The 12920-nt window shown below is 33.0% G+C and overlaps 1 protein-coding gene across 1 annotated transcript in view; it reads right to left on the reverse strand.

Annotated features, from left to right (window-relative positions):
• Positions 1 to 12920, reverse strand: part of shot (dystonin-like protein short stop) — a 272625-nt gene that overhangs the window by 208900 nt on the left and 50805 nt on the right. The window contains exon 2 of the mRNA XM_075310682.1: positions 9348 to 10005. Coding sequence (XP_075166797.1) covers positions 9348 to 9441 — 94 coding nt within the window. The 5' untranslated portion in view covers positions 9442 to 10005. The remainder of the gene's footprint in view (positions 1 to 9347; positions 10006 to 12920) is intronic.

Below are 12920 nucleotides of genomic sequence, written 5' to 3' on the forward strand. Positions count from 1 at the left end.
TCAATTAAATTTTTAATTGAATCAATTAAAAAATTAATTGAAATTTGGCAATGAAATCAATTAATTTTTTAATCAAGAATTTTTTCTATGCCCAATTAAAACTGTGATTGATACTATCATTTTCGTGATTGAAGACATTTCAATTAAAAAATTAATTGGATCAATTAATTTCGTGATTGAATCAGAAAAAAAATTTTTGTGTGTAGGGAACTTTTTTGTCCTTGTAGGGTAAACCGAACATTTTCCCTGGCAACATTGACTATGAGCTATAGTCAGATTGACACAAAGCACCCATAGACATGTACCCCTTAATTTTCTTAAATATGCAACTGCGGTTTATCTCCCAGACCTATATGTTACCCCACAAATGCTTATGATTACTAATTCTGTAATGGTGGTTTAGGGTATGATATAGTCGGCCCCGCCCGACTTTCTACTTTACTTACATGTTTTATAATACAATTGCTAAACTGAAGTGCTGAGGCTGAGGATCCCTGTTTTGTGTTTGTTTTTTTTTTTTCTTGCTTTGCATTTCTAGCTAGCAAGTAATATCAATGTTCAAATTTTTGTATCCTTTTTTACCTCTAAGTGAAGCCCATCTCTTAATGCAATCATTTGATAATACTTGGAAATACTTAACACATTTGAAGTTTAACATCGATAAGAAAACTTCCCATTTGGCTTGTCTGTGCATCATTAATCTTTAGTCAAGTATTTTCCAACAATAGAATAAACAAAACAAAACCATGAGAGCATTGTTAATGGAGACTAAATCTCTGTCATAGTTATGTGACAGAGACGGGTGCCGTCCTTTTGTTTTGATTTACGAGATCTACAATAAGTCTGTCTGTCCATGCAATCATGGTCAAGTCGAATTATCTTTACTTGAAAATATTTAAATTGGAATACGAAATGTCAGTTAAATAAGCTCTCATCGCCTCCATAATTGTTGCTTGACGCTGCCGTTATTGAGGGGGAGGAAAAATTCAAGTTGCAAAAATGCGGGTAATTGGCACATGACGTAGTATTGCCCCCCTTATGTTTGAGTAATTTAAAAGACGGGTTATAGCAATCGTCGCCAAAACAAATCGGTAAACTTGACGTTAAAAACGTTAAGAGTCAAGCTTCATTACGTTACGTACCACAGCTAAGATGTGGGTGGATGTTAACACAACAATGTAGAAAAAAGAAAAAAAAAAACTTTATAAATGGGCGGTCCAGGGCTAATTTGAATTTGTTGTTTGCTGTATCTCTCGCCACTGCCATAATTGTAGCGGTTGCTATTGACGTTCTTGTCAATTTTCTACAATCTCTACATTTGAGGTGGCGTAAGTGGGTTTTTGTTTCACAAATAAAAACAATAAATTACATATCGAAATGTTGAACTATTAAACCTGCAGATTATTGGTATACATTTTTTTATTTATAAAGAATAATTTTGTCTACAAACATTTTTACGGCCATTTTCATGTAGCTCTGTTAGGTTTTAACTCCCAGGGATATGAACTCCCGGGGATTTATGAAAATGGGCGTTAATGCAAAGATTTTTAAGTTGGTTTAAGTTGGTTTAAATATTTTTTTAATAAGGCCTTATTTTCTTGCTGACACAGGTTTTGCCAATACGTTTTAATTGTACTTAAAACATGTACCGGTGTATCAAGATCCTTTGCGATTTTACCAAAAAAACGTGTTTTTCTTTTGTTAGAATTTTTTTGAATTTATTCGAAAATTCAAACTTTTATCACCAAAATTATTTTTGTTACAAAATATTTATTTTTGCAAAAAAAATAATTTTTGATCAAAAAACAGTCCATTTCGTTTAAATCAAACACATTTTGAAGTCATAGTAAAAATGTAATATGGTAGAATGTAATGGCGAACACCTTTTCGGAATCTTCCGAGCAGATTTGGAATATATGTCAAAATATATGTAAAAAACACTTTTTGGTGTTCGGTCGATGCAGGGGTTGAACCCACGACCATATACCAGGCGGACATGCTAACTATCACTCCACGGTGGTCAACTAAATATATGTTTCTGTTAAATAAAGATTCTTTACATCGGCTCGTGGGCGCACAAAACTACGCAATACAGAAAATGTGCTCAAAACTAAAAAAAAAAAAAACTCGGGGAAGTGAGAAAATTGAGAGGAAACATGCAATTAGAAGGAACAGATTTTTTTTGTCAGTCTTTATGTAATTGTTTTTACATTATGTATCACAAGCAACGTTTATCACAAAAAGTGTATACATTTCTTACAAACAAACAACCTTACAGCGAAAAGCAAATGGGATACGATATTAATTTCACTTGCGAGGAAAGAATCATTTTTTGCGTGTAAAATTTTTTGGAAAATTTTCACTTATTTATTCATGCACTTTTTTAATAACCATTGCGTAAAATATATCCATGCAAACTAATATATTGAAATTAGTTCGAAATTTTGTTTCTTAACAAAAAAATTATATATGTTTTTTATGGTGATAAATCCTGTATTTTCAATAACTCCACCGTGGTGCAATGGTTAGTATGCCCGCCTTGCATACACAAAGTCGTGGGTTCGATTCCTGCTTCGACCGAACACCAAAAAGTTTTTCAGCGGTGGATTGTCCCACCTCAGTAATGATGGTGACATTTCTGAGGGTTTCAAAGCTTCTCTAAGTGGTTCCACTGCAATGTGGAACACCGTTCGGACTCGGCAATAAAAAGAAGGTCCCTTGTCATTGAGCTTAACATCGAATCGGGCAGCACTCAGTGATAAGAGAGAAGTTCACCAATGTGGTATCACAATGGACTGAATAGTCTAAGTGAGCCTGATACATCGGGCTGCCACCTAACCTAACCTAATAACTCCTTGAATAGATATTTTTCAGTGTAGTCGATATAAGAGATATTACATAAACATACAAGGTTTACGTAGCCTCTCTCACGAAAAAAATATATAAAAAAATTTCTTATAAAAGAAAAAAATTGAGAGTAGTAATCAATTCCTAAATTTTTATATTTATATATCAAATGGTTTTTGTAACGTAGTCTACATATAGTTGTAAGATATATACCTAGTAATAAGGTGTAATAATGTCAAGTTTTTGCAGTCCTTGATTGTAGTCCTAATTATTTTTATAATTTTTTTTGTTTAAGTAAATTTAATGTAATTCTTTATTTTGAGTATCCCTGTAACCGTATATGGCCATTTCGGCTTGGTTGTAAAATGAGTTAAATAAATAAAATAATATACCCATTTTTTAAAAATCCAACCTTCTACCTTCTTTTTAAATTTCCAACCTTCTTAAATACCAATGCAACCCCTACTGGTGATATACCACCATATATAGCAATTCAATCGACTACAAATAGGGAAAATAATTTCCATAAAATTACATTTTTTAATTTCGATCTCAATCGATAAATTGTGTTCCAATTAGAATTTTCCATTTACATCTATTTAGAATGGCATTTTAAACGATAACACAATGATTGCAATTAAAATGTGATTTTAAATTGTGGTCTTATTCAATTGGTGGTAATTCATTCAAGATCATTGCATTGTGTAGATGCTCTCATACTCACCACACCTCAATAGCAAGGCTCACAACCCATTGTAAATGGAAGGGGCGAATATATCTTAAAGCAAATACACAAACCATAAACTTGGAATCCATCGCCAAAGCACTGAAGTTTCTTATATCGTCTTATATTTATGTATTTGTGTATAGATAGCACATTTATCAAGAAGACCCAGCTAACAGGTCCAACTGAGAAATGTGGAAATTAAAATGGTGACTTTTATAATAAAATGAATGAATCTTGTCGAAAATAGTATTTTAAATGACTTGGATGGGCTGGAGAATCATTTTATGATTTATAATGCAGCAAAGTCATGCATTGTAATTCTTAAAAGATTAGAGCAATCTATTTAGTATGTATTGATACGTCACCATACACACACTTATACGATCGCAGAGGACAAAATGTTGCGTTCTTAATTTTTGTATTCATTATACTAAAGAACATCTCGATAAGTATTTAGAAACTTACATATTGGCGTTGTATTACGATCATATCACAAATTTTTGTATTTACCGTTCGAAGCAGACGTTTTGTTATGGTGACAACATACCTAGGTTGTCACTTAGATATACCGGTAAGAAGTGAGCGTCAAGATACAAATATCTCCATAGGGAACATTTGTTGTGAACGAGCCCTTGTTTTTTTTTTTATTTGACATCTGTGAAAAATATTTAGTACACGTCATATTTAGTATACATCATATTTTTTCATCGTGTTAAAAATGTTGAATTTTTACCAAAAAGTGATGATTTGCGGAAAGCATTAATTTTTTGTTTTCATTTCACAGACAAAAATGCAGTGCACGCGCGGTAACGTGAACACACTTTTTCATACACTAACTACTCCGTAGTTTGGCTTTTTCCGAGAATTCAAATTGCTTTATAATTCCATACACACTGATATTTTTCCGATCTCTTTTTTTTTAAATTTGTTCATGAAATTAAATTAAGTTTTTAATATTGCTAATAACAAAAATAAAAGGCTATCACACTAGAACCTGTAAGCCTCCCGAATATGGCTATGTTTTTTTATGCCCAATTAAAACTACGAGTGATACAATCATGTTCGTGATTGATCTTCTTTTGTGTGTTGAAGAAAAATGCTGCAGAGTCGCATCGAATTCTTGTCGAGGCATATGGTGATCATGCTCTATCAGGAGCAACATGCAAACGGTTTCAACGGTCAGAAATAATAATTTTGATGTGAGAAATGAAGAACGTGGAAGACCACCAAAAAAGTTTGAAGGCGCTTTGAGTCAAAAGCAAGTGGCAGCAATGTTAAATGTTGCACAACAAACAGTTTTTGACCGTTTAAAAGCTATGGGAAAGATCCAAAGGTATGGAAAATGTATGCCACATGAATTTAATGAAAAGCAGATGGAAAACCGAAAAAAACACTTGTGAAATTTTGCTTCAATGATACGAAAGAAAATCGGGTTTGCATCAGACTGTTACTGGCGATAAAAAATTGATTTCTTTTAAGAATCATAAAACGGAAAAAATCATGGTTTAATCTGGGACAACCATCAACATCGACTGCAAGACCAGATCGATTCGGCAATGCCATGTGTTTGGTGGGATCAGAAAGGTGTGGTGTACCACGAGCTCCTAAAACCTGGTGAAACCGTTAATATTGATCGCTACCGATAACAAATGATCAATTTGAACCATCCAAGGCAAGGTAATTTTGCTCCATGACAATGCACCTGCACACAAAGCAAAACCGGTTCAGGATACAATCAAAATACTTGGCTGGGAGCAGCTACTCCACCCGCCGTATTCACCAGACTTGGCTCCTTCCGACTACCACGATGGGGCACGCATTGGCTGAGCAGCACTTTGATTCCTACGAGGAGGTCGAAAATTGGGTCGTTTGCTTTAGAAGAACAATTTTATTGGCGTGGTATTCATTCAAATTGCCAGAAAGGTGGTCAAAATGTGTAGAAAACAATGACCAATATATTGAAAAAAAGGTTTTTACTTTCCCATTAATAAAAAATACGTTCATTTCATACCGGTATACCTATTTTCAGTTTGATTAACCCTGGAAAGTCATCCTTATTTTTTGTACATTAACGTCATCTTCGTCATTCTGACTACAGCTTATTTCAAGACATAACGTCTTTGCATTTGTGAGCAAAAATGTGAACCAAAATTGAGTTTATTTTCTCATTCGATTTTTTTTAATTAGTATAAAACAAAAATTCATAAAATTTTTAAATTGGTATAACTTAAATTTATCATTTCCCAATCGACCAAGATGCATTTTAAATCGAAAATGAAATTACGCGTAGTCATTTTGACAAAGGATGACTGTCCAGGGTAAAAAAATTTAAAATTACTTAAGGAATAAAAAACAATTAAAAAACAATTAATTTTTGAATTGAACAAACTATTAGCTTCTATAAATTTTTTAATTGGAAATATTTTGGTGATATGTTTTCTGTGTGCTGTCTTGAAGCTCAAGACCCCAAATCAGAGGGTGGGATTATATAGGGGCTATATCAAAACCTGAACCTATATAGCCCACACCAAAAAAAGTAAACTGTTTTATATGAAGAATGAACTACCTGGCACGAAAATTTTACTAAATTTTACTCCACATTTTGAGATTTCCACAAAGCGTTGTAAAAACCAGGAAAGTTTAATGCCCTTTTGTACTGTTTAACTGCAGTTCACGAAATTACATCTTTTCATAGAAGAAAAAATTAACTAAAAGTAAAGAAGAAAATCATTGGCGCCAAATCATGACCATTTAAAAAAAAAAGTAAAATTTCATTAAGTTGTGGAAAATTTCAGAAAAAATAATAAAATCCAACTTCTAGCAAATAATTTTTTTTCCAATAAAAATAAGTTAAATTTAGCGTTAGTTTGACTACGGAATTTTTTTCTGTGCATCTTCGAACTTGGCCTGTTGCAGACAAAACATCGAATTTCTAGACGATTGCGTTATTATTGAAGACTGTAGAGTGATTACAACAGACGGACATTGTTATATGGTCATAGAATTTCTCCCTGATCAAGTAGATATATACTTTATGTAGTCGGAAATGGATATTTCGATGTGTTACAAACGGAATGAAAAACTTATTAAATTCTATGGTGGTTGCGAATCATTAATTTTACACATATTGTTCAAATTACTAAATCTTCTATCAATGCAACAAATTTATTTTCTCCGAAACGAAATATTAGGTTAGGTTAGGTTAGGTTAGGTTAGGTGGCAACCCGATATATCAGGCTCACTTAGACTATTCAGTCCATTGTGATACCACATTGGTGAACTTCTCTCTTATCACTGAGTGCTTTTCCATGTTAAGCTCAATGACAAGGGACCTCCTTTTTATAGCCGAGTCCGAACGGCGTTCCACATTGCAGTGAAACCACTTAGAGGAGCTTTGAAACCCTCTGCATTACTGAGGTGGGATAATCCACCGCTGAAAAGCTTTTTGGTGTTCGGTCGAAGCAGGAATCGAACCCACGACCTTGTGTATGCAAGACGGGCATGCTAACCATTGCACCACGGTGGCTCCCAAACAAAATATTATAGATATATTAGTTGTTAAAGGTATTTCAGTAAGAGCAACAAAACTCACTTAAAACAAACTTGACAATTTGCAATAAATTAAGATTAAGAAAATATACCATAACCTCATTGGTCTAACATTTTCTTTCAGGCGATATTATTAATTTTTGTATACACGCAAAGAAAAAAAACGTTTGGAAAACGTGTACCGAAAACGTTTTTCTTTTGTTAGAGTTTTTTTGAATTGCTTCGAAAAGAATACACTTTTATCACCAAAAAAAATTCGTTTGTTACAAAATGTTAATTTTTTTAATAAAAAAAAGTTATTGTTGAACCAACAACACAGTCCATTTCGTTAATATCAAACACTGTTCTTTTCTGACTTTAGGCCTTTAATAAGACACAATTTACAGTTCAAAATTTAATATACTACAATGTAATGTTGAACATTTTTGCGGAATCTTTCTAACATATCTGGAATATATGTAAAAAAAAAAAAAAACTTTGGTCGAAGCAGGGATCGAACCCACGACCTTTGGTATGCAAGTCAGACGTAGCAACCAATGATCCATGGTGCCCAACTAAATGTATTTTTCTGTGAAATAAACTTTGTTTAATCGGCTCGTGGGAGCCGCAAGCTATGCCATATAAATATAACTTATATGGGTAATTGTCTATTGATGACAATAACGGCTACATAGCTCAGTGGATAGTGTGTTGGCTTACAAATTACATGGTCCGCGGTTCGATTCTCCGTCCAGGCGAAAGGTAAAAAAATTTTAAAAATTTATAAAATTGTATAATTTCTTCTACATTGTTTGTATTACAGAAAAAGGTGCTTAAAACTAAAAAAATCGTGGAAGTGAGAAAGATGTGAGGGAAAATGCAATTAGCCAGAAAAAAAAATTTTTGAGTTAGTCTTTATGACAGTGTTGTTACATCCTGGAAAAGAATAAACGTTTATCACAAAAAGTATATACTTTTCTTCCAAGTACAATTCCTTACAGCGAAAAGCAAATGAGAAACGAACTTTGTTTGTCTAAAATTTCGTTTGGGAGGAAAGAATTATTTTTTTGCGTTTATATAAAAAAAATTGAGACGTATTTACAATGCATTTGGAGCTTTCCACGTAAAATATTTCTATAGGCTCGGCATAGAAATCGATTTCTCATGACGCAGAAACCTATGAGTTGAAGATAGCATATTCAATCAGCTATAGATCTCATACGCTAGTCACTTATGTCATGGCCATAAATCATTTTCCCAACAATTATATTCCATTCGAAAATTCCACTTAACTAAATCTGAACTCCATACACAAATCATAATGGTGATGATGACGATAATGTTAATGATAATCGTAATCGTAATAATAACAGAGACCCAACACATAGCCTGCAGCAGTGACAGAGAAGATCAAGGTGGAGGAGTCTGCAACAGCATGAGCACGGAAACGGACAAGTGGGTGATCAGAATTGAAATGTTTCAGACTATCCAGTTGCTGTGCTTACACACCACTCGCATCAGGAATGTTGTGGCAATTAATAATAACTTCAAGTGTGTCTACAAAATGACAACTTGAAATGTTTACTTAATGTCCGTCGATATTTGCATCGTATTCACATTATGAATTATATGTTGTTTTAAGTGAAAATGACGTCAGTTGGAAAATATTTTCCTTTTAAAATAGTGCGGATTGAAATCTCATTTTGCCAAGACAATAAAAAATGTGAGTACTTGCATTGAGAATTTTCAATTACAATTTGTTGGATGGAATTCGTTGAGTGCAATTTGGTCGTCAAGGCCCAGAAGTTGTTTTGATTTTAGTAATAAGGCTATCCTTTACAAACATAGCTCGTTACACCCTGATACGGAATCCAACTCAAGCAACTTAAAAAGGAATCCAACAGATCTCAATCCGTTGGTCTTTTGCCGTTCGAAAGTCGTAATTTGTAGCCAATTCGAACAAATCTGGACTGATTCTAAAATTTGATGTTATTTCCAACAGTTTTTGCTTTTTTACTATACCCGTGTTTACCATGTGAGTTTGGAGACCATGAAAATGCCTGTTCTATCGGTCCACCTAAAAGGCGTATTTTAAACAAACCCGAAATTGATATAAAAAATAAACCGGTGGACCGGTTCTTTTCTCACTTTAATTTGTGGAAAAAAAATCGTAAATTCCCTTAATGGAAAATAGGAATTCTTTTCGCTTCTTTTGTTTTCGGTTTTAAGTACAAAAAAAACTTACCCGCTATACGGAGAACAGCACGATCTGCTGGATCCAATTGCAATATGCTCAATGGCTTGTCCTTTGCCCATTCACTAAGGCTTTCCCGATCCATGGTTATATTGGCAGCACTCCCCGTTGATGCATAAATGCGTCTGCGTTTACTCAATTGCTGGGAGCTACCACCATAGCATCCCGCTGCAAGTGTAAAATGTCCCTCTCTCTCCGCCAGTTTGGACGAATTGCTTGTAAACGATGTTGGAGGAACTTTGAAGTACTTTCACTCAGTGGAGAGCCGGATCATAAATAAACCAACTGACTAAACACACTACTCCTTCAGGACTCCAGCAAGGTGCTTTGGCTTTTTTAATGACGGCTGCTTCACGAAAAACACATTTTTGCTAAATTTATTGCTCCGTCTTAGGTTGCCTTAGATGTATATTTTCCTCAGCCCAGAATTTCTGCTATCACTCGGAGTATTTTGTTTTATGAGTGTCGTAGTTGTTGATGCTGATTGAAGCCACTTAATTTTATGGTTTATTATTTTAACTTTTTTTCTGCTTTTGTAGAAATGGCCGCCGCAAATAGAAGTACTCCCTTTCAACTCAGCCAAATTATGCTAACTACAAATTTCGTATTTTTCCTTTCACTTAGTTTGGATTTTCTAGTTTGTCATCAGCTGAAATTAGAATTGAGAAAGAAAGTGTCTTTAATTAGCAGTCATTCATTGCTGTTTTAGTTGGCATATTTGCCTTGTATTATTTCTTAAATTCTAAACAATTGTTTTATTTATTTGTTTATTTACATATTTCTCTTCAACAAATATTCACGACTTTTGTTTAAATAGTAGACACAATATTTAGTTGTTTATTGTTTATAAAAGTCTCCGACAGAGTATTTCGCAAATCATGTTAAGTAGGTTGGGAATTGTTTCAAATGCCTTAATATTAGAATTAGTCCAAGCAGTAAGACCCACATAGAAAAAGCATATTGTCGTAAGCATTAGTGCAAAGACAAAATCTTTAGAGAAGGGCAAGTTTTTTCAGTGTAAAGGGGCATCATACCGTCTAGAAGTAACCAATTAGCGCCTTAAAAATATATATATACACAAAGAAAATTTCATTAAAAATTTTTTCTACCAGTGTATGCCTAAGGTGAAACACAACATGTTTGAATAATACAAACAATATTTTGTTAGGATCAATCGTGAAAATATATATGCTTGAAGCAAACTGGGTTTGGGGTATATGTTACACACGCACAGAAAAACCATGTTTGGACATGGTTGCCGCATCCATTTAATGCTTATCTAGAGCATGTAATTGCCGCGAAAACTATGTATTTTGTCTTTGTAAAAATAGTTTTCGAGCGGAGAAAAATTTATGGTGGCAATAAGCATTTGAATGGTTCTCAAATACCGCAAACATGTTCTATCATTTAAATGATAGAATTTGAGACCATTAAATGGTCGGGAAAATCATGTATCTGACCATTCATTTTTTTTTTTTACTTTTTTACAGGGAAAAAAGTATTTTTATAGGTTAAGTATAGACATATCGAGAACCATTACATGGCCATAAAGACCATTTACATTTTTTTCGTGACCATTTAATTTTTTAACTTGTTTGCAGCGAAAAGAATTTTATAAAAACATTGAGCAGGTACACACGATTTTCATTTTGCGCGTCAGTCGTGTGTTGATTGTTTCTTGGAATGGACGGAGAATATGGAATTATTGTGTTTTGTGTTAATTTATTTATTCAGAAGTGGCACGTGGTTTTATGTGAACACAAAAAAGACAAGTGTAATTGAAAAAAATGTACCTGATTTTTGTTCTTCATTTTGATATATGGTATCATTTATTTCTATTTGCTGTTACATGATGTCTGCGTTGGTACATTTGATAGGCACGAAGTAAATATGGAATGATTACTTATTGTTGGAATTGAACCAAAATGGAGTGTGTAAAATATGTGAAGTTTGCTTGAACGGCATTATAAATACAAATAAACAATGAATTAGTTTATACATAAATAAAAACAAACAAATAAATTTAATGTTGTGTTTTATTTTCTCAATTGGCGTCCTTTTTTCGACGATGAAAAACGTTTTTTCATAAAGATCAAAACATTTTAGGTTGTGCCCATGTTCTTTTAACTAGGAGAAAAAGATTTTTAATGAATACCATAACATATAACCATAACATATTAAATCGTGACCATTGTCTTTTCATTCAAACAAAATTCTTTTTATCAATATAATAACATTTTAGATGAGGATAATTACATTTTTCTTAGAACCATATTCACTGAGCCAACATGGTTGCAGGTTAAAATGTTACATGGTCGCCGTAAAAATAGCTCCTATCATATTATTTTGCTCTTCGAATATGATTGTGACAATCATGTTTCTTCTCTGCGTGCAGAAGCGATTTTTTTTTGAGGGTGTACAAATCAATCATCCTGCATACATTGTTGAGAAGATTTTTTTTTTTTGATCAATTTTGCCATGTCATTGTATGTACAGAACCTCCGTTTGAATTTGTGATCATCTAAGACATGCATATGTCTAGTCCAAATTGCCTGAAATTTTGGAATAAATTCTTTTTCAATTCAATGTCCTAAGAGAAGAACCGAATATGGTTACTATTCCATTTTTATACAAGCAGTTATCCAGATAGCAACATATTTCTGTTTGATTTTAAATTTTATCATAATCTATTTCTTTCAGTTTGAAAAATGCTTTCTATCAAAAATAAATCATAACTAATGTTATTAATCCGAAGAACCATTCTCAGAATAAGCACACATCATTGCATCCTGAATTGACAGACATATGTTCTCAAATTCCATTTTTTTCTTAGTATTCCCATCAATTTGTCTGTAATGACTGTTGATGGTTTTATGAAATGGCAAATTTATTTATTTGACCGCTTTTAATTGGCTACACACTATGGTTTTCAATTGTATTGCTTTGATTTTAATTCAATTGACATTGATTTTATCAATGTCGTCAATATGGCCGCATCTTCTGCTTTGAATGATGACACATTCACATATGTCCAAAATTAACAATTCTGGAGAAATATTATGATGTCACATTGTTATTTCGCATATTTCAAATATTCACTGAATCTCATGACTCATGAAACTTTGTCTGGATGTAGAATGCAGTTTTTGCGAAAATATTCAGGAGTTTCTACTACGCAAAGAAAGCTTAGATATTGCGGGTCCACATGGATAAGAACGATTATAATTTTTACCAGTTATAATGTCTCAGATTGTAACTATTGATTAAATAAAGCATTTATTTCTATTTCTGCTGGTAATTGTTATTACAATTAATGAACAGCTTGTCGGAGCAGTTTGCAACAAAATGAGAATAATTTCGCGTATTCCGAAAGAAACTATTTATTTATTTATTATTTATTTTAATCATACAGTAAATGTATGATAAAAAGAGAAAAGTAGCATTGGCTGCTAAGGCCATCAGCTGTACACGAAAGAAACTAAATAATTAATTTTGTTTTTAATGTTTTTTTTATTTAATTCATTTTGGTAATAATTTTCTGTGTATACAAGTGCCTTCCAAATC

This window comes from Haematobia irritans, chromosome 5 (assembly GCF_050003625.1).
Source record: "Haematobia irritans isolate KBUSLIRL chromosome 5, ASM5000362v1, whole genome shotgun sequence".
Taxonomy (NCBI): Eukaryota; Metazoa; Arthropoda; class Insecta; order Diptera; family Muscidae; genus Haematobia; species Haematobia irritans.